Source organism: Xyrauchen texanus, chromosome 9 (genome assembly GCF_025860055.1).
Source record: "Xyrauchen texanus isolate HMW12.3.18 chromosome 9, RBS_HiC_50CHRs, whole genome shotgun sequence".
Taxonomy (NCBI): domain Eukaryota; kingdom Metazoa; phylum Chordata; class Actinopteri; order Cypriniformes; family Catostomidae; genus Xyrauchen; species Xyrauchen texanus.
In genome coordinates, this window is record NC_068284.1 from 45,521,772 (window position 1) to 45,545,581 (window position 23,810).

Below are 23,810 nucleotides of genomic sequence, written 5' to 3' on the forward strand. Positions count from 1 at the left end.
TACAAAACCAAATTCTTATGAATGGGCTGTCTTCATTTTATATCGACATTGCTTGACATGAAATGGAATATATAACAGGACGCAGACGGTGCAATAACCGGAGAAGAACCTCGGAATTTGACCCAGGCCATTAGCACTTTGCACGTGCGATTTCACCAACCCATTTGTGCCTAGACTTAGCGCTTGTTTGCACCAAAATAGCCAAACTTCACGCCCATGCCCACTGACTTTGCACGTATGATGTATCGCATAGTGCTGCACATAAGAGTGAAAATGTAGTGTACACACGTGTGGCAAAATGTTCATTTTGACCCTACAAGTTTAACTGTTGTGGTGATGCTTTCAAAACAGAGTGACATTTGCATATTTTAACCATAAAAAAGCAAACACATATCTATTGCATTAGCAGTTATTATCCAATCAGAGCAACAAGATTTCGAAAAGTTGCTGGCACATTGCAAGAGCAGCAGACAAACCATAACAGCTGTGCTAACATTAGCCATACAAGCTGTAACAATAGTTGGATTAAGGAGTGGCATCATAAGGTGAATCAATAGGCTCTTTGTGAGTACTGTGTAAATAAAAAGACTCTACTGCTACTATTATTTTTGAATTGGATAGTCTTAATCAAATATTTTGGGTTAGGTTTAACAGGTACAGAATGGTGCTAGCAAAACCAAAATCATAAACACCTTTACGAGCGTTCGTCCCAACTTATCCAATGTGCGCAATGTTGTGCGCATGACTGTTTACAAACTGAAGCCAAAAACAGTCTTTTGTTAACGTGGTTTTCTTGCATTGTCAGAGTTTATGAAAAAACACATTTTTGATAGTTATCAGCCATTATTCAAGTGGCTTACATGTACAGCCATGCTGTTTTCTGTAGTTTGAAGTCACACATTAGTTAAAGGGTCTTGGTTAAATGTATTAAAGTAAATGTTTTCAAAATGTAGTGAAGTAAAAGTGGAAAAACAATCTACATAAATAAATGATTTCTACAGATTTGGCTGAACTTGGCTCTTACCTTTTCCTGGTACTGACGTCGTGAGGAGTCCAGTGATTGGATGAGGGCCGTAGCGTGTCCGATGAAGACGGCGTAGCAGGTGGCACCCACAATCATACTGAGCATGGTCAACCAGATATCAGAGAGACTCTCTGGAGCCTGACGACCGTAACCAATGCACAACATGTGACTCATTGCTTTAAACACTGCAAACGAGTACAACTCACTCCACGTGTCATTCTGCAGAGAGAGCAAAAGACAAGCAAACAACATAAACAATATGTCATTTAATTATAATACCCGGGACCAATTTTTTGAGAGTTGATCATTCTTAGGTTTATTCCTCCAAAAATTGTAAAAAGAGCAGCTATAAATGAGTCTTGCAATATTTTATAGTAACTTTTATTATCTTGGTTGATTGGTGTATTAGTTACACGTTTCATAGTCTGTATGCAATTCACATTATGACTGAAATGTCCCAACTTTACTCTGCAGCTTTCTATATTCTTGTACAGAAGTGAGTTTAAGCTGCTGTACGGCGGTCTGTCAGACATCTCCAGGGATGACACGGATCAGCGTGTGGTGAGGGTCGGCCAACAGTCTCAAACAAAAAGCCATTAAATGTGCCCTTTTTAAAAATGCGTCTGCAGTCTGACTTGTGCTGACATCCGGCTAATTCCCAAGGCAAGATTAATTAGTGTTGCTGTCCTCTGCCGAACTGCTTGAACTCATGAGATGAAAAGAGAAAACTGAAACCATGGCACCCTGTCGTGACTCCAAATGTCTCAAAATGTATGACTGGACTGATCCCCTTATATATATCTACTGCTTATAGAATTTTTACAATACACTGGTGCAATTTTTCACAGTGATAGGCTACCAAAGCACTTTACACTGTGTCCCATTCACACACACATACACACACACACACACACACACACACACACACACCAATGGTGGCAGAGCTGCCATGCAAGGCGCTAGCCTGCCATTGGGAGCAACTTGGGGTTCAGTGTCTTCTTATTCATAAATAACATTGTGTGTTTATAATCTAATGATCACATGTAATTCTGGTTCTGTTCACTCTACTTCACTTTGAAAAGTGTAATTTCATTCCACTAGATGGCAGCAAGCACAAAAACACTTTTTTTCTCCATCACATTCCATCACAATATACAGATCTGAAATGTAGGTGGCGCTCTAACGCATTTTAGCCCTCACAGATGTGCTCATCCATAGACATTCAGTCTAATTTTCAGTTCATGCACCACCCTCAATATTTCATTGAATAGCTCGGCCTCTGAGTGGACTAGAAGCTCAATCTAAGTGTCATTAGAAAGATGAGATCATACCCTTCGAAAACATAATTTTCTGATTATTTGTTTAACATGCTCTAACACTGTTAAAGGATGGGCAAGGAGGAGGCGAGAACAGGCTTGTCAACATAAATCATAATTTAATGCAAACTTAAACCAAAAGCATAAACAAACAAACACACACACGACGGAACCATCGTCACCGGCCGCCTTTATCCCTCGCGCACCTCATCAGGCCGATTGGGGACCGGGCGTGCGATATTCCGACCCGGCCCACCCCCCCTCCGCTCCACACATGCCCTTCCTGCTGGATGGCATATTTTGTTCTGGACATATAAATCTAACATTAGATTACTCACACAAGCAAGCTCACAGACAAGTAAGAAATAGCACATTTTTTTTTTTTTAAACTGCCTATGATAAAAGCAGATATAATTTTTTTCCGCTTACAGCAGCAGTAAACGGTGCATAAATGAGACATTTGTATTTGATGACTTACAGAAATCCTATTTCACCTTGTGATTCTTTTGAAATTTTTTCAAACTGTGGTATTAGTGCAACAAAATTAACTGTGCTTTCATTTGATATATAAATTGTACAATTAGGTACTATGTGAAGGACTTATATTTATTATTTAAATATTTCTATCCATTACCTATGGGAGGCGCTAATTTTCTTGGCAAAGGTTTTGAGACCATATTTAGTTATTTTAAGTAAACTAAATGCAGAAGTGATTCAGATTGAAAAGGTCAGATTCTAAGCTTTCAAATGATACCTCATCTGCATGACTTATGTATATGGAGACTTTAACGTTTAAAGCGTAATCTTTAATCATGATATAGCGCCCCCATTTGGCCACGCTGGCAGGTCCATAGAGTTTAAGAGGTTAAAATCTGAATTTTGAGATGTTTTGTGCATCTGAGATGCTTTCTAAGGGTATGTCTGGATCTCATACTATTTTTGCTATACAAAGTGTGTGCACTATGCACAGTTTGCACATGTTTTTATGCAGAATACCTGGATGACCTTCTACATTGGCGTGGAATACTGCATGCCTCAAAGCAATGGACAACGTCCATTTCTAGAGGGACGAATGAACCGTAACAAACTATGTTTTCATCCTAAACTGCCAAAGGTGTTGTCATTTTTACACAAAAGTGGATTTAAACATGCAAAATAACTGTATTTATAATCGTATTATCAACTGAGATGATACCTGGACATTACTTGCTGCATTAGACATGTAATATAGCGAGATCATGTGACAACGATGTGGCATTACACTGTGTGGTGGCGGGGTCGTGGTCGAAGAGAGAGAAAGTGGTAAGGGTGCTGACACCGGAGCACTGTAATGTCTAACACCTGTTTCTGATTGCAGTAAGCACTGGGGATATAAGAAGGAACAATGCCAGAGACATCCAGAGAGAGAGACACACATGAAGATGTGTTTGTGTGAAAGCGACTGCTGAAAAAGCTATCTTGAGTTTTGTCTAATTAAAGATCCACCTTTTGAGTTGAAGTCCCACTTTTCCCACTCAACGAACTCCTTCACACGCTGTTTATAGTTGAATACAACATCCTATTTAACACACCACATAGAAGGCAATAGGCCTTTATGCAGTAGTATGTACTACACAGTATGCAGTAAACAATGCACTAGTAATTCCATTCCCAACATAGCTTGAGTGTTTTTTCCTCGAGGATTTCAGGGTTGGGATGGAAAGCAGAAGGGAAGAAGAAAATGCACTGATAAAGTAAGGATGATAAGATGAAAAATAAGTAAAGAGAGAGGTGAAGTAAGGAAGAGAGAGCAGACCGATGTAAAAACACGAGTGAACAGAGCTGAATTATACATGAGTCAAGAGCACTTTGCCTTGAAAACAGAAGAAGTAGAATGTTCTTGCTGGAGGTCTGGACACACACACGCTATTATGTTTGGCGACATTTATATATTAACTGTGGATAGAGGGAAACACATTCTATAGCATCAATGACATGTAAAGTTGCATATAGATTAGCTATGTTCAGAATGCATTAATAGCATAAAGATTACTGTGCACTATATACTATTTCCTACCTACTGTATTTATATTTTAAAGTATGTGAAACGATAAATGCTTCATTCCCACTTTATATTATGGATGTCTGTTTCACGATAGCAATGCTCCAGAAAAAGCAATTTAGTTATTTGTGCCAGGAGAACAAATGAAAACATGCGATATCAAAATGGGACTTCATACATTTGTTATGAAAACACGATCACCAGATGAATCCAGTTCAACACACTTGGGTCAATTGTGCATGACAAGCATCCAATAGCACTTTTTGTCCATAAAAGTGATAAATCTGAGAAATATTGATGTATTACACATTGTTTACATGAGATCTCGCCTGATAGAATTACCCTTCGTCATCGTTCTTCAACAAACTGCAATCTGAGCAGCATTCATGTAGTAAAACTGTATATGATCTTATATGTTAGAGTCTCATAAACAAAACAAGCCTGTCTCCAAAGTCTATTTTTAAAAATGGGGCGTGGTTTTATTCATAATGGCCCGCTGGGCGGTACGGGGCCGATGTCTCTGGAACCCCATGTCTCACGCACCTGTCTCTGGGCTCTCCGGAAAGGTCCAGTCGTGCCCCGTCAAACGAGACCGGCCCGGAGTCCGTGGTCAGTCCGGTTCGGAAGGGAGGTTGGGCGGAAGGGGCATTTCTTCGCGGGACCCTATCTCCAGTTTCCGGTGCGCTGGGTTCGGGAGGGAGGTCCTGCGGTCAGCATGCTAGACTGCGTTTGCCGGTGGTCTTCGACAGGTCTCAGAGAGACCTTTCCAACGACACAACCCCAGTAACTTTAGGAGTCCGCGTTCCCAAGATACGGCCGTTTTTCCCTGTCGGCAACCAGCATATATTAGAGTCTCATAAACAAAAGGAGCCGTCTCCAAAGTCTATTTTTAAAAATGGGGCGTGGTTTTATTCACAATGTCCAAGCAGTGCCGTCAAATTTTGTTTCGTCTTGAAAGGCGGAGCCTTAATTTTACTCTGTACACTACCAGCGATTTTACAGACATAAAAGGGTTAGGTTAAGGGTTAAGGCTTAAGTACATAGTAGTTAAAGACACCTAATATAAATATTCAGTATGCTACAATGTTGGTCTACGTTACACATTTAATTCAGTGAATGCGGTCCAGCTGAAAAATAAATATTCAAAAAGTTTAAAAAGGTCAAAATATTTGTTTTACCTGTAGTTTTGCTCCAAAATCATAGCTGAAAACTTTCCTTTTAAAAAGCCTCTACAAAATAATGGATTACTTATTAAATATTGATTCATGCAATGTAATATTTTGTCTTGCATCATCATTTATATACTTATTTTTGAGCCGGGGATCTGGTTAAGTTAACACGGAATGACCCATACACCATTCCTAAGTTACACTTTTATAGGCATTTTTAGATATGAACTAACACACTGGTATGTGTACAGTATCTCTACTCAGTCTAAGAGTGGCTTTTCTTACTGGGCCTATCGTGATACATTGCAAGAATGAGAAGCATTCTTTATGAAAACCGATGCGACAGAAAATGTGGATCCGAAAAGCTTTCTTGATTGCTCTCCTATTCATTCATTCACTCACTTCTGGTCTGTCATGATGGGGCATGAGGCAGTACAGCAAGACATTTATTTACCATACAGACGTGTGTGCCCTGCGGCCGATAAGCTCTTCGAATATCAGCCTCTTGGATTCTGCATTTAATACTGTAGATGTGGCTGCCAGCCTGTTCTAACTCAGTTTACAATAGCTTATCTAAACATGCAGCACTCTACACGTCCTCTACTGCCACGACATGCACCGCTGCCCAAGCACACAGCAACCAGATGCTGTCTAATATATGTTTTTAATCTCAGCAGAGACAATCGAACATCTTTCCATGGATCCATTCATCTATGCGTTTGACAGAGATTGGGACACGTCCGTTATTTCATTCCTAAAATTAATGCAGCAGTCAGCCGGAAAAGCCTCCTGGAATGATGATACTGTACGCCACTGTGCAATTCAGAATTAATATATTTAGATGTGAGTAAATTACAGAGCAGGACTCATCAGGATTATATTTCTGATTGATTCAGCATGGCAGAAAGAGGTCATTTGCCCCAATTGAACTTTGACATGTTGAGAGACAGCAGTTCTGCAGGTCAACATTACTACATTTCTAATATATTTCCTCATACTTAAACAATTAAACCAGTTATCATGCTTAAAGGATTAGTTCACCCAAAAATGACAATTCAATCATGGTTTACTCACCCCTGTGTTGTTGTAACCCTATATGACTTTCTTCTTTTTCTTAACACAAAGTGAGAAATTGTGAAAACATTTTGTGATCAGTGATGTCATACAATGGCAGTTTATAGTGACCACCTCTTCAAGCTTCAATAGAATGCAAGAGCATTATTATTCTTATACGTGCTTCGGGGCTTTCCACTTTTCTACTGTTTCTGTTGTGTATTTTACCGCGAGCACCCGTTTTCTCTCTTTTTTTTATTTTCCCGCTTGTCTACATCTTGCGTCTTGACTGCGTGCATTCGTTTTCTCCACTGTGTATAACATGGATTATTGCATCAATCGCAAACTTCTACTGATCAGGAACCACATCGATCCCAAACCCTCACAGCTCAAGAACAACCATAACGACAACAAATAATTGTGGTAAGTCATGGCCTCCGCTCATGTTATTTCTTCCTGGATTGCATGCCACATGTTTACTATAGCTTCTTCCATCTGCAGTAAGGGATATGGGATAAATGTAAGGTATTAGTCAGGCTGACGGAGATGGTAAATGAGTTAGAGACACGCATCCGAACGCTAGTGGAGGTCAGTGAGAAAGAGAAGCCGGTTGAAACTGTTTCGGATGTGGGTAGTACAGCGAGCAACACACACACTTTGGTTCCAACTGAAGGGCCCCCACAGCAGGGCGTTTGGTTGACATCTCGGCGGCATACTCGCTCAGCAAAGCGACACCACTCTCCCGTTCTTGTTAGGGTTTCCAGTCGATTCTCCCCACTCAGTATCCCGTTGAAAGAGCCTTAATAATTGGTAATGCTATTGTAAGGAACGTGGAAAGAGAGACTTCAGCCACCATTGTTAAATGCATTTCCCGGGCTCGAGTGTCTGACATCGCTCAAATTTACAAGTGCTGGCTTATTGTTATTCATGTCGGCACTAACAATGTCCGGCTTTGCCAGTCGGAGATCACTAAAGATAATGTTAAAGAGGTGTGTGCACTTCTAAAAATGATGTCAGACACTGTAATATGCTCTGGCCCTCTCCCTATTCATTGTGGTTATGAGGTTCATAGTATATTAGTGTCACTGAACAGCTGGATGTCTGAGTGGTGCCCGGAGAATAGCATAGGATTTATAGACAATTGGAAGACTTTTCATGGTAGACCTGACCTGCTAAAGAGAGACGGACCGCTCTCCTCTCTCGTAATTTAGCTCATAGTCTTAATAGTGATAGTATTTGACTAACTGGGGTCCAGGTCAGGAAGTAGACAAACTGGTTAATCCGAACGTCTGCTAGCTGATTTGAGAAGTCACACAGGTCACATAAACTACAACACATAGAGACTGAATAACCTAGATATCTCATAGAGACCGTGTCTGTTCCCCGAATAACCAAACACAAACCCCTCACTAAATCATTTATAAATAATATGATTGAGGTGAAACTTGGAAAAAACAAAAAGTATCAAAATCTATATTCAATAATTTGCCATATGTGCTCAGCTGCCAGAATCCTGACAAGGGCCAAGGCAAGTGATATCTTGGAATCCTTACACTAGCTCCCTGTCAGGTTTCGTGTTGATTTTAAAATTCTTATGCTTACCTACATGCAGGACTGTACTGGGAAGAAAAATCGGCCTAGGATTTTACATGGCAACTGTTCAGCTGTCCTTTTCATTATATCGTGGCGCCATTTGGTGGTCCGTTCTACAGAACGCGGCGGCTCATTTTAGCTTATCGTGCCCATTCGGCCCACTCGATTCTCCCGATGGCCTGTTCACCAGATTACCAGTCCAGCCCTGACTACAAGGCTTTGCATGGTTTGGTTCCCTAATATTTGTCTGAGCTTTTAACCATATACACACCAAAGTGCTGTCTCTGCTCCTCTAAAGCAAGGCACTTAACTCCAGGTTGCTCCGGGTGATTGTCCCTGTAATAAGTGCACTGTAAGTCGCTTTGGATAAAAGCGTCTGCCAAATGCATAAATGTAAATGTATATGTTGGATTTTGAATCCGATTCGCAAATCGATTTGTGAAATAAACCAAATAGCACCTTTAGAAATGAATTGACCAATTTAAAATAATCAAATTGATCATAAGATTGACCTCAAATAATTTGTTTGTGAATGTGACATCACTATCACTGCATGCAGTTTTATTTGCAGCGGTGTTGGTTTAAGTAATGAAAAGGTCTCAGAGTAAAAGAATTAAAAGTATTATAAGTTAAAGTGAAAGTCAACCTAAATCTTTATACTCAAGTAAAGTATCTACTTACCTACAGTAACAAAGTATTTGTACTTTGTAACTAGACACCTCTGTATTTAGACAACCTGCTTCTTTATTATTTGAGCTCAAGAAAATTAAAATGTAAACATAAAAGAATCGATTTAAGATTTGTTTTGTTTGTTTATTATTACAGTATATCCTGCTCACATGGAAATATGTCACATTACAGAAATAAAATGGATTGTGAATGCTGTATCATGTTGACTTAATTAAATAAATAGTAAAGTAAAATATATGGTCAAATAATACAATTAAATATAATATTAACATTTATATTTACATTTAAATGTATTCATTTAGCAGATGCTTTTATTCAAAGTGACTTACAAAATGAGGAGGTTTTACCAAGTATTAGTATAATATACAGTATATATATATATATATAATAAAATATCTGGTAAAATAAACCTATATGCTGCATATACAGTAGGTACCATATAATACAATATATATTATAATAATAGTATAACAAAAAATGTGGGAACAAAGGTGTAGCCGACCCTGATTAAAACGGATTCCATGAACGAACCCATAATACGAGCACTCAGAAATTCCTCTAGGGCCAGTTTAATGGCGCTGTGTTCCCGGAGGACTGAAGGCATGTGCGTCAGGAGAATTGAAAGCATCTGTGTCTCTGGAGGGTGTTTGGAGGGCATTTTCTGACAGTTATGAAGATTCCCACTGCAGTGCCATTTAAAGCACATCTCAAATTCTGTATTGTGTTCTGAGCTGGAAATGATGCTGATGGATATTTCAATTTTTTTACTACATTTTTAAAGTCTTCTTGTCTTGGAAAGCTCATTTCATAGCTAACGTTTTATGCACAATTTGTATACAATTACAGCTTCATTGGAAATGACACCCAATAAAAATATTCGGCTCACACTTTTATTTTCTCAGTGATTATCCCAGAATCCTCTGTGGTGTATGTGTAAACCCTACAGTTACTGTGCTACCTCATGCTATCCTAATATATTTATGTTAGGACTGAGGAACACACGCAAACAGTTCCAGTTTGTTTACACTTTTTGCCTTGATATGCCTTGATTTATAGCCGTTATCATCATAAACCTCGCTGAAAAAGAAGCCGCACAGATGACGAAAAACCTTAAAGGGACAGTTCACCCCAAAATGGATTTCTCTCATGATTTACTCACCCTCATGCCATCCCAGATGTGACTTTCTTTCTTCAGCAGAACACAATGAAGATTTTTAGAAGAATATCTCAGCTCTGTTGGTCCATATAATGCAAGTGAATGGCGGCAAGGACTTTCAAGCTCCAAAAATCACATAAAGGCAGCATCAAAGTAATCCATAAGACTCCAGTGGATAAATCTGTGTCTTTTGAAGTGATATGATTAGTGTGGCTAATTCCTGAGCCACAGCCGCCCCTAAGAAATTGCTAACTCCCTGGGTAGTGTACTTACTACTGAACTAGGGAGCAGAATTCTATACACTCTTTGTCAGATTTGTTCTTGCGCTCTGATCAGAGCTCAATGGACGTGAAATGTCCCTTTCATCAGCATGTTTACATAATTCCTCTCTCTTCTCTTCCTATCTCACTCTCATCTCTTGTTGTTTGTCTCTCTTCATCACTCTCTGATATCTAGAGGGATGGTGACCTTAATGTCATGAGTAACATCATCTAACGAACCCTCTGTATCATGATCATCCAGATCAAATCTGCACTTTTTTTCTTTCTTGCATTTTCTGTGCCAGTTAATGAGGAAAATCTGTGAAATGGGGTTAAATATAGTAAAAGATGTTAAACTGAGCAGAGAGTACTACAGTACGTTACTAATACAGCAAGTACGGTACATAAAAAAAGACATGAAATAAGCCATAATATTTAAGACCTTTGATATTAGAGCAAAGATGTACTGCAAAAATCTTATTCTTAATCACAATTTTTGTATAGTTTAAAATAAAAAAATCATCAAGACAGCTAACACATTTAAGATGCTTCTGAATTTACAATGAAGTATCTAGAGGCTGGGATGGTAAACCAAAAAAATAAAAATGTTGTCACAATCTTCTTCTCATGCTATATGGAAACCAAATGGAGTTTGGGGACGTTTATGCCGAAAGAGTTTTTGCATCCATCAGAGCCGTTTTAAAAAACAAAATGTCCAACGTAAACATGCGCGAGAAGGATGTCTTTGACCGTAGCACCACATCTTGCCGTTTTGTTTTCAGCATCTCACGCAGTAGCGCTGGGTTTTTAAGACACCAGCTGTGAAAAATGTCCATAATTTTAATGGCAAAAGATTGTAGAAATGCTACAGTAAATAAAAACATTAATTGGTTAACAGGAAGTTACCTTAACATATACTGTGAAAATAATCAGGTGTTCCCAGAAGTTACTACGGTGATAAACATTTTAAAGTGGAAAAACAGACTTTTATAGTTCCAGAAGCTTACTATATTAAGTTTATATCATGAAATAATATAAACAGTAGGGAACTGTAAAATATACGGGCATCAAAATGACATACCGTAAAGCCTGAAACATGGTCACCATATTTTTTAAGGTACACATCTGGCAGCCACAGCTGTGGGTATTTTACCATAAATTTTGATAGCTTTATTTTTACCACAATAACACGTCTGAACAGCCCCTTGTTTAGCTTAAAAGTTCATTTTTGGATGAAATATCCCATTGTTTTTTTTATAATGAGCGGTGTGCATCTGTGTGTGTGTGTGTGTGTGTGTGTGTGTGTGTGTGTGTGTGTGTGTGTGTGTCTCTCTAAACAGGTCATTTCATGTCTGTTTGAGGGATGTACAAAGAGCGCAGCTGCTTTGGCATGTCTCTAAATCTTTACATGTACACACACACACACAAACCATTGCCATCGCCCTGTCTCATCTTGCCCACCCCATAAAGCCTAGCACTAAGCAACAACACACACTCCTACGCTGAGTTTCATCACACACTTCAATAGATGCTGATGCTGTACAAACTGAGGTTCAGAGTGAAAAACTCAATGAGACAAAAAGAGAAAAACAACAAAAACGTGAATTGAGACAGTCACTCCATTGAGATGAAACCCGATTGAGTGTCACTTTCTGTCTTAACAATAAAGAAAACACAAAGGGGATTCATTTAATATATAATTTACTTGTCCGAGACACCAGTGAGATAAAACCATACCTGTCAACACTCCCGTTTTTCCCGGGAGTCTCCCGAATTTCACACCCGCTCCCGTTTAGTTATTTCTCCTGGGATACTCCCTGTAATTTGTATGGCCCAAACCTCGTTATATGAATAATCGCATCGATATATTATTCCAAGGTTGTCCAGTTGCCAGATCTTGTATGAAACGCATCCTGCTCACACAATCGACGCATCATAGACATTTCAACCCATTTGTGACCTCAACCTGGCAACCTACAACCCAGTTGCGCTGTTTATATCTACGCAGGGAGTAGACACGGGAAATGTAAGCGCAGTGTAGTTCTAGCGGGAAGACTAGCAGCTGTACATCATCGCACCATTAGCTGGGTAACTCCTAGCTAATCACATGTAAGCCGTTGCTTTATAAGTCTGCTCACAATCTATCACATTGCTGTTTCAGTGTGCTAACGCGGCAACCTCCTCCACCCCACCATCACCAGGTTGAGTCCCGTCCTGCATAGGGGTAGGCTCCTCACCCCTGCCTGCTATCTCCAGCAGGATATGACGGTTCTGAGTAAAACTTCTACGCCAAAGAGAGAGATTACTTTTCTGTTTTATATTCGTCAAATAAATGTCATCTTAAATGTCACTCAAGTCTGCGAGTCTTCCCGATAGAAGTTGAATCAAGCATCACTGGTAGATGGGAGAAGACGAAAAAAACTAAATATACATGTAAATTTAACAACAGCTGGATGGAAGATCCAAATTAAGATTTAATTTCATATCTCGAAGCCATGTCGACAATGCCCACGCCTTTTGCAAAGTGTGTCGCACTGATTTTAATATCAGACATGGTGGGAAAAACAACGTTACTCGGCACATTTTGTATGTATTTAGACTGCCTCTGGATATGTGGGCAAAACATCACGCCAGTTAAAACAACAAATTAGTGAACGTAAGAGTTAAATCAGGTGAAAAGATCTAAATTACCCTGGTGCAAGTCATTTTGTTGAATTCAATCATGATTTCTCCCCTTTGCGTTTTTATGGCACTGAGAGTGTTAAAACATTGAATTGATTTTACAGAGACGTTTAATGATGAAATCTTGTTTAATGTGATGCTGTAGATATACTGAATGTATAGCTGAATGCATATACTGAATGTATGTGTATATATATATAAAAGAAAGTGTATGTACAGGTCCTTCTCAAAAAATTAGCATATTGTGATAAAGTTCATTATTTTCCATAATGTAATGATAAAAATTAAACTTTCATATATTTTAGATTCATTGCACACCAACTGAAATATTTCAGGTCTTTTATTGTTTTAATACTGATGATTTTGGCATACAGCTCATGAAAACCCAAAATTTCTCAGAGAATTAGCATATTTCATCCGACCAATAAAAGAAGTGTTTTTAATACAAAAAAAGTCAACCTTCAAATAATTATGTTCAGTTATGCACTCAATACTTGGTCGGGAATCCTTTTGCAGAAATGACTGCTTCAATGTGGCGTGGCATGGAGGCAATCAGCCTGTGGCACTGCTGAGGTGTTATGGAGGCCCAGGATGCTTCGATAGCGGCCTTAAGCTCATCCAGAGTGTTGGGTCTTGCGTCTCTCAACTTTCTCTTCACAATATCCCACAGATTCTCTATGGGGTTCAGGTCAGGAGAGTTGGCAGGCCAATTGAGCACAGTAATACCATGGTCAGTAAACCATTTACCAGTGGTTTTGGTACTGTGAGCAGGTGCCAGGTCGTGCTGAAAAATGAAATCTTCGTCTCCATAAAGCTTTTCAGCAGATGGAAGCATGAAGTGCTCCAAAATCTCCTGATAGCTAGCTGCATTGACCCTGCCCTTGATAAAACACAGTGGACCAACACCAGCAGCTGACATGGCATCCCAGACCATCACTGACTGCGGGTACTTGACACTGGACTTCAGGCATTTTGGCATTTCCTTCTCCCCAGTCTTCCTCCAGACTCTGGCACCTTGATTTCCGAATGACATGCAAAATTTGCTTTCATCCGAAAAAAGTACTTTGGACCACTGAGCAACAGTCCAGTGCTGCTTCTCTGTAGCCCAGGTCAGGCGCTTCTGCCGCTGTTTCTGGTGCCTGTGCACAGTGGCTCTGGATGTTTCTACTCCAGACTCAGTCCACTGCTTCCGCGAGGTCCCCAAGGTCTGGAATCGGGTCCTTCTCCACAATCTTCCTCAGGGTCCGGTCACCTCTTCTCGTTGTGCAGCGTTTTTGCCACACTTTTTCCTTCCCACAGACTTCCCACTGAGGTGCCTTGATACAGCACTCTGGGAACAGCCTATTTGTTCAGAAATTTCTTTCTGTGTCTTACCCTCTTGCTTGAGGGTGTCAGTGATGTCCTTCTGGACAGCAGTCAGGTCGGCAGTCTTACCCATGATTGCGGTTTTGAGTAATGAAACAGGCTGGGAGTTTTTAAAAGCCTCAGGAATCTTTTGCAGGTGTTTAGAGTTAATTAGTTGATTCAGATGATTAGGTTAATAGCTCGTTTAGAGACCCTTTTCATGATATGCTAATTTTTTGAGATAGGAATTTTGGGTTTTCATGAGCTGTATGCCAAAATCATCAGTATTAAAACAATAAAAGACCTGAAATATTTCAGTTGGTGTGCAATGAATCTAAAATATATGAAAGTTTAATTTTTATCATTACATTATGGAAAATAATGAACTTTATCACAATATGCTAATTTTTTGAGAAGGACCTGTATATAATGTCACGGGTCTTTCAGTTGTAATTTATAATACTGTATGTATATGTGCTTGTGTATCTGTTTCTTTTTATGTATTTATAGGTGTTTTCTAGAGGTCCTCTATTCAATTGATTGTCTTTGGTTATGTTACGTAACGGTCATCAGATGCGCTGATTGGTCTGATGAGCCTCATATGTTCAGTTCATCTGAACGTTCACCTCCATCATTCACATTAAAGGGATAGTACAACTTAAAAAAGTGGCATTTCTGACATCATTTACTCACCCTCAGGTTGTTCCAAACCCATATGAATTTATTTTGTATGTGGAACACAAAAGGTGAATGGAAAGGAGGCGGCGAGAACCGGCTTGACAATATAAATAATAGTTTTAATGATAAACTTAAACAAAAGACACAAACACACACACACACATGACGGTCAGCTGACCGTAAACGATCTCTCTCTCTCTCCTCGCACCACCTTCCACAGTCGGACTTTATCCCTCTCGGAGGCTTAATTAGACTGATAAGGGACCGGCTGTGTATACCACTTTTTCAGCCATCTGTATTTTCCCCATTAATTTCTTCCATAGACTTGTAAAAATAAAAATAAAGAGTTGTGAGCCATGAACCAAACCAACCAGCTCTGAGGTGAAATACAACTTCACAAACTTTGTTTTGAGGCAAAAAAATATATTAAAATCGAACATAAAGACAAACATACATGGATGTGTACTTACCGTCTTTCATGAGGGCACTGACTACAATCACATGAGCATTGCAAATGATGTAATTGAATAAAAACAATGGGAATATATAAAATTTTAGGTTGTAGATTATAAGTATAGAAACAATATATTTTATGTTTATTGCAAAATATCCCGATATGTACAAATATATACGTAGGTTAAAAGTGCAAATTAAAATTTAGTGCAAATAAATGAAGAAAAGCAATTGCAAAATGCTGTTTAAAATACAATTTAAAAGGTGAATTTAAAAATTACTTATTAATATGCTATTTTATTGTTACATTAAATTGCATTTTAAACATAAATTGACCTTGATATTGACCATAAATTAAATACACAATTTATTAATGCACAATTGTATTGTTAAATATAATTCAGTTTTTAAACATGAATTAAACACAATTAAATGTGTCTATTTATTTGTACATTTACACATTGGTTTATTTATTCACGTTTTACTTTTTAAGTTAATAGACTGAAACTGTAATTCTTCATTCTTTTTAAATTGGCACTCTATGGCTTCCATAGTTCATGTTAATTAATGAATTTAACAAACATTACATTATGCTTAAAGGATCATTAGTTAAATGCACTTTTAACATCTAAAAATGTTTTTTTTTTTACAAACGCTATATAATAATTAACAGATCATTTGTTAACGTACATTTGAATGCTTACAGATGCCATTAAACTTTTTCATAAATGATTAATAAATGAGCTCATGCTCTTTTTTTTACCTTTACAAGTGTTTAAAAATGTATGCATAATTTGTGTTTAAAGTGGTAAAAAAAGTACTACAAATTTCTGAAAAATTTAAATGTAAAAAAATGTTCATGAGCTCATTTATGATAAAGTTTAATGACATTTGTAAGTGTTCAAATGTACTATAACAAATCATTATCTTAATACCTCAGATTTTAAAAGATTTGACCATACATTAACTAATGATCTGTTAAGCATTATATAATGTTTGTTAATGATTTGTTAATGGAAGTATTATAAAGTGTTACCAAAATGTTTGAGTTCAAAGTGAGATCTCTTGACTTTTGGGAGTGGTGTTGGTGTAGTGGGCTAAAGCACATAACTGGTAATCAGAAGTTGCTGAGCCGATCCTTCGACATTGTCAAAGAGATTCTACAGGAAAATGTCACAACTAGCGCAGCTACAACACAACTTGAGACGTATTTATCTGAACTACTCCAGAAGCGACAATCCCCTTGACTACGGGCGCATAAACAAAGACGGCTTTCCTTTGCTTGCGCGGATTGCGCACAGGTATTTATCTGCCCAAGCACCAGCACAGAGAGTGAGAGACTGTTCAGTGCAGCATCTCATGTTCTTGATGAGCTTCTGACAGGAGAGACTGTCAGAAAGTTTAGCAACTTTTGTTCTTGAAGAGAAACCTGTCACTTGTACTTAAATAGAAAGCGGTCCAATATGATGTGTATAGCAATTACATTACACTTGTTCTTCACTTGAGGATACATCTGTCGTTTACAGTTGCCTTTGGATTTAGTTCAATTACTGCTGTTTTGCACAATAATGTTCACTTAAAGTGTGCATACGTTTACATAAACAGAATAGAGCACTGATCTATATATATAATTATATATTATAGTTTTATATAGGTTGCTGGTTCGATCCCACAGCCACCACCATTGTGTCCTTGAGCAAGGCACTTAATCCAGGTTGCTCCAGGGGGATTGTCCCTGTAATAAGTGCACTGTAAGTCGCTTTGGATAAAAGCATCTGCCAAATGCATAAATGTAAATGTTTTAATTGCCCACTTTGATATCTTGGCAAATCTGAGCACAGTTTGAGACATTATTGAGACAAGTGAAAAAACGTTGATCTTTTTCTCAAAAGAAAATGTAAGAAACATACAAGCCTAAAGCTAAAATCTTCATTTGATCTCAATTTAATCTTGTTGCTGTCTAGGATGAATATTTAAGATAGTATTGAGATCTTGATTTTTTATTTTTCCTAACATTTACATTTACATTTATGCATTTGGCAGACGCTTTTATCCAAAGCGACTTACAGTGCACTTATTACAGGGACAATCCCCCCGGAGCAACCTGGAGTTAAGTGCCTTGCTCAAGGACACAATGGTGGTGACTGTGGGGATCGAACCAGAGTCCTTCTGATTACCAGATTACCAGTTATGTGCCTAGACCACTACACCACCACCACTGAGAGATTTCTCCTTAGGAGAAACATCAGAGATAAGGTTGATACTTAAATGAAACAACCGAGAACTGTACTGTAAGTCTCCTGAGTCATTTTACTCCGGTACATTCAATAAACATGTTATCATTGTTACAAGCAATGTCTGAATCCAACAGTCACCAACAGGGATCCTTAATTCAGCTGGTAAATATGAATCAGATATAATATCTGTAACAAGACTCTGGTTAACAGAATCCAATTTCACTCAATTCAAATACCCATTTGAATGTTCGCCTTGTGACTGTTGTGAACCAATTTTCTTAATATTGGCTCAGCAGGGCGCCGTTTTGTTCTGTGATAACATGCGGTGTGCTGTCTCGGCAGACTGCGTCTTTGTAATCATGCATGTAATCATGTAATCGAAGTGCATTCGTCTTGATAAAACGTACCACCATCTTGTTGAGGGATACCCAGCAGTCTGAGGGGAAGTCTTGCAGCATGGGCACCAGGAACTGTAGACACCCGTCCCAGTGGCACAGCAACAACATCATCGCGATCAGGTTAATTATCCTCATCACTGCACTCGCAAGGTCATAGGTCATGTGGAAGATCTGTGAGGGGAAAAGCAACATTTGCAAACCAAAGTGAAGCTTAACTTATGTGAAAAACGTATGTTCATGACAGCACAATTAAAGTGGAGGTGCAATAACATACTGCTCTACACTTAAAGCAGATTAGGGTTTTTCCTGACTGTAACCATTCTTTGGGTTTTCAAGCTATATCCACCAAACTGGGCACAGACCTTCAAACAGTATTTAATCAGATAACTATAGGTGTGTCCCAAAGAGCACACTTCTGATTAATTGTCCAGCCTTACTTGCAGCTATATTGGATATTTATATTTAAAAGATTAGTTCACCCAATAATAAAATTGTAGTCATTTTTTACTCACTCCTGAGTGATGTTGTTATAACCCTATATTACTTTTTTTCAATGCTGGTTAGGACAAAAACTCTGATTACTATAGAAAAGATACCTTTTATTGCATGTCGTTTACCGTCAGATTAGGACATGGTGTAACTGTGGAGGCCTGTCCGAATACTCTGTTCAAAAAAATAAGGCTGGGCATAGAAGTGCATCAATTCTTCGACTACAAACTCTTCAGACATGTTTAGTAAGTTCTGTTCTCTGTTTTGTGTGCAGTTGTGTTGTGTTCTGTTGCCGCTATCGCTGTGGAGGACCTGTTTTTAGATAAACAAAATGAGATTTCGCCTGAGTGCCACAATGTTGCGAGGGGGGTCCGTGAACTGTTGCTCTCATGTCCTATCATGAACGCGCACAGGAGATCAATGCACAGTGAAAATGTTCACTAAATAATACATTTGATTTCAGAATTGTTTCACACCAAATCTCATCGTATGTTTTCATAACAATCATGAGTCTCATGAATAATATATTAGACTTCTGAATGATACTTTTGTGTTCTTTTGAAGCTTGAAGAGGTGGTCACCATAAACTGCCATTGTATGACATCACTGAGCACAAAATTTCACAATTTCTCACTTTGTGTTATGAAAAAGAAAAAGTAATATAGGGTCATAACAACACAGGGGTGAGTAAACAATGATTGAATTTTCATTTTTGGGTGAACTAATCCTTTCATTTATAAAGTAGTTATGTGTGTAACATGTTGTGGAGCGGAGGGGGGCGGGGCCGGGTTAGAATGTCACACGCCCGGTCCCCAATCGGCCTGATGGGGCGCGCGAGGGATAAAGGCAGCCGGTGACGACGGTTCGAGAGAGAGAGAATTACGGGCATGTCCGTCATGTGTGTGTTTTGGTTTTGAGTTTAATTAAATTATGATTTATATTGACAAGCCGGTTCTCGCCTCCTCCTTGCCCATCCTTAACCGTGTTACATTGGTGCCGAAACCCGGGAAGGAGGAGGGATGCCCGTTGCAGAGTCCTCGACACTGCCATCCACCCAGGGAAGCATCGCTGCCATCTGCCGGGTGACGGAGTAGCCCGACCGCCCGGATGTGGGGAACGGCCGCCGTCCGTGGGGCAAGTGGGGACTGGATACCCCGACCGCCCGGAGCGGTAGGGCCGCTGCCAGGGGCGGAGGAGTGTCCCCATTTGCTGCCAGAAAAGCGGAGGGGCATTCTGCCCACTGGGGGTCGAGAGTAGAGTAAGTAATCTGGAGGAGAGAGTAGAGTAAGTTACACCAAAGTATCTAACATGTTACTCTTTTATTTAAAGCGAACGTTCATATACCAAATTAGTTATTGTGCTAAAAAAAGCTGGGCGCAGCACAGCAACCCAGGGTCTGGAGACGCGTTTTGAACTTTAAAAGGCATCTAAAAAAACAGTGCTACTTTGTGAGACACTAAATAAAACGAGTCAAGGTACAACGGTCAAAAACGTCTGCTTGGTGCATTGTTTACATTAAATTGCAGATGGACATCAAAATGCATTGAGTGTGAACAGCCCCTAACGATGCAAGCATACAGTGATTTGCTCATTTTATTAGGAGTAATGCAATAATGTAACATGCCACTTTTAAAAATAACATTCCCCAACACTGCTTTCTACCAGACAATACGAAATCAAAACTGTGTGCTTGGGTCATGTTCTCAAGGCTTTTCTATTGACTTGTTTGCTCTAGAAACATTGACTTAAGCCCTAAAAACCCAGCTTGATTAATGAGCCGCATCGAACATCTTCTATATTAAATGGCCATCAAACACTGGAGATTTGTTACTGCTCAGTGCCGCCCATCAGTCAGCACAACTACACAGCGAGATGCTTGTGCACGCCCTACGGACACTGTGAGCCTCATATGTTCAGTTCAACTGAACGTTCACCTCCATCATTCACATTAAAGGGATAGTACAACTTCAAAAAGTGGCATTTCTGACATCATTTACTCACCCTCAGGTTGTTCCAAACCCATATGAATTTATTTTGTATGTGGAACACAAAAGGTGAATGGAAAGCAGGAGGCGATCATTAAATAATTAATTAGACTTCTGAATTATATTTTATGTCCTTTAAAGCTTTAAGAGGTGGTCACCATAAACTGCCATTGTATGACATCTCTGAGCACAATATTTATTTACAATTTCTCCCTTTGTGTTCAGAAAAAGAAAGTTATATAGGGTTACAACAACACAATGACTGAATTCTCATTTTTGGGTGAACATCTCTTCAAACTAAATGTTTTTTACATATATAATATTATTTCAGAAATGTGTGAAACCCAAGTTAAGTAATTAAAAGTAATTAACTTTAACTGTAATCATATCACAAGAATTAGAAATGTAATGCACTACACTACTTATTGTACTAATTTGATTACATTAATTAGTTACTTTGTAATTAGATTACACCCAACACTGAATTGACTATTCTGTCACTCATCTCTGTGAGGGTCAGCCATACATGCCTTATGAAATCACAACTTAAGGTGAGAGAAAACATTGTTCGGAACAGAGCTCCACAGTGCGACTCCTAATCAACGTGTGAGTCAGTCTCTGAGTCACAGTCTGGGCCGTCACAGCCAGGGCTCCCTCTGAAGTGCTCGCCCTCCGGGGTAAAGGGGGTTCCAAGAGACCCCGAGGCAGGGCCAGGTGCTAGTTCCACCACCCTAACAACAGGTCACAGTACACCAGTTTACAAGAGGCTGTGACAGCAAAATATTGCTAGAACATCGTGAACAAATCAAATAACCATGTACTTTAAAATCTTATGTTAGAACTTATAATTATATACTCTACTGCTTCTTTAAAGAAACCAGAAACCAATGCACTAATCTGAAGAACATATGTGGCAGGGCGGGCGGTGGGGCGGGAGAGAGATCGTTTACGGACATGTCCGTCATGTGTGTGTAAACGATCTCTCTCTCCCGCACGATCCTCTGCAGTCGACCTTTATCCCTCACGGATGCATAATTAGCCTAATACGGGACCGGGTGTGTAGGATCACGACCCCGCCCTCCGCCCTGCCACAACATATAATGGAACATTTCAAAGTACCACATAAAACACGTAGCTCAATTTAAGAATCTTATATCCAGTTTCTCAAAAATGTTTATAATATATATGCAGAAACTGCAGAAATAACACTGTTTTCGAACATGTTTCCCTAAACACGCCCCCCTCCTTCATTGGTCAGACAAAGAGCTAGTCCCACCCCAAACTCAGGCCATTGGTTGAGACAACTTTGCTGGTGGGCTGGTCAGAATTCTCTGATACAAAGAAATTTTAATCGGCTTAGTTATTGTTGCCACTACATTTTTAGCTATTATACAGTATATAAGTATTTTAACACTGTTAGTGGGAGTATGCATGCAATCATGCATACTAGATTAGTATGCATGCAATGTATGCAATGTGGTGGTGGTGTAGTGGGCTAAAGTACATAACCGTTAATCAGAAGGTCACTGGTTCAAACCCCACGGCCACCACCATTGTGTCCTTGAGCAAGGCACTTAACTCCAGGTTGCTCCGGGGGGATTGTCCCTGTAATAAGGGCTCTGTAAGTCGCTTTGGATAAAAGCATCTGCCAAATGCATACATGTAAATGTAAATGTAAATCACAGAATACTTCAACATTTTCTTGGTCGGTACAGACATAAATGCCAGACTACAAAAATGAATAAAATCCCAGATGTAGTTTATTTTTCAACCAAAATGTCCAAGATTGGGTGCATAACATGGGGACTTTTAACACTAAACCAGCCTGAAATACACCGGGAAATGACTTGGCTATGTCACAGTTCTTTATATTTAATATTTAAATATATTTAAAAGTAAAGCTTTTTATAGCCTATTTATTATTATAATTATTATTCACAATATATGAAGTTGGAGACACAATCTATATGCTGACAAAGGATGTCTCTATGTAGTCACATTTTTTGCATGCCCAAACTTCCATTGGTAAAAAACTTAATTATCAGAGGAACACAAAGAAATAAAAACATTTCGGCATCAGCACAGACTTTTGTCGATAACCAGCCGATAGTTCCAAAAAGCAACTATCGGCACCGATTCATCGGTAAAACTAATATATCGGTCTACCTCTAATTGGTATTTTACCACCTTTTATCATAGAGTGATTTCAAAGGGGCCGGTGGAAGAAGTTTGAGAGAGTAAAATGTTTGGATTTGGGGAGGTGGTTATGAACACTTCGTAATTTTAATAATATTTTTGTTTAGATTTAAATGCAATTCGAATTTAGAAATAGAAAGTTTTTAGTTTTTCAATAAATGAATGACATTTTTAAAGCAAAACCGAATGGCAGAAGTGAAGTCGGTGCCAAAAAAAAAAGCAAAAATCCCTCGATCCACACCATAAACTGGAAGGGCGATTCAATCAGGGGCAAAGATTGTAGGGGGATGCAAGCAAGCAAGCAAGCAAGTACAACCCCGCCCCATTATTTATAGCATGATTAATGGAAACATGTAAACACATCACGCTGCAACACCCCCAATGTTCAAGCCAAATGTACGCCCTTGGATTCACTGTTAATACTAGCCATGATTTGTGTGTCAGTAGATCAATTTGATTAATAATACTTACATTCTCTACCATTTAAATTCCATGCGGATAAAAGGAGCATGTCAGTAGAAATGTGCCTGACTTTCAACAAGGACACAGTTAATACACATAAGAACATAGATGAATTAGAAACGCTATTAAAACAACTACCTAAAACAAGTCACTTAGCCACACGTGAATTCAAATCACTGCAATATTAACAACATTGCTTCATTTAGATCACAAAAACCAAATTACAGCAAACATAATGGAAATATTCAATAGATCGCCCAGCTCTGGGTTTCATGCATGGTGACGTCCAGCCAAGAGATCCTATTGACTGACAGTGGCTTAGACACGGTGCTTTAATTAGGGAGAGAAATGTGACCACTTCTGCTCGAGTCTCACTGGACCATTTTCTAGGCCATGATAAGAGAACCGTCAACATCTTTGTAATCAATTTCTCAGTGTTAAACTCTCCACCTGCTCGGTGAAGGCGTCTGCAACCATAAAAAACTTCTTCGAAGTTTCTGAGAAAACGACTTCAATACGATGTCCAAAACGATCTCCCATGCACCTCCTCTAGAGATTCAGAAGAGATCTCAACCATGTCTCAA

At 39.0% G+C, this 23,810-nt stretch overlaps 1 protein-coding gene across 1 annotated transcript in view; it reads right to left on the reverse strand.

The window, feature by feature from the left end:
• The window catches only part of LOC127649373 (potassium/sodium hyperpolarization-activated cyclic nucleotide-gated channel 2-like), a 70,449-nt gene that overhangs the window by 33,466 nt on the left and 13,173 nt on the right, over nucleotides 1–23,810 (reverse strand). Inside the window, exons 3-4 of the mRNA XM_052134434.1 lie at nucleotides 18,104–18,265; nucleotides 1,025–1,243 (exon numbers count right to left, since the gene is read on the reverse strand). Coding sequence (XP_051990394.1) covers nucleotides 1,025–1,243; nucleotides 18,104–18,265 — 381 coding nt within the window. The remainder of the gene's footprint in view (nucleotides 1–1,024; nucleotides 1,244–18,103; nucleotides 18,266–23,810) is intronic.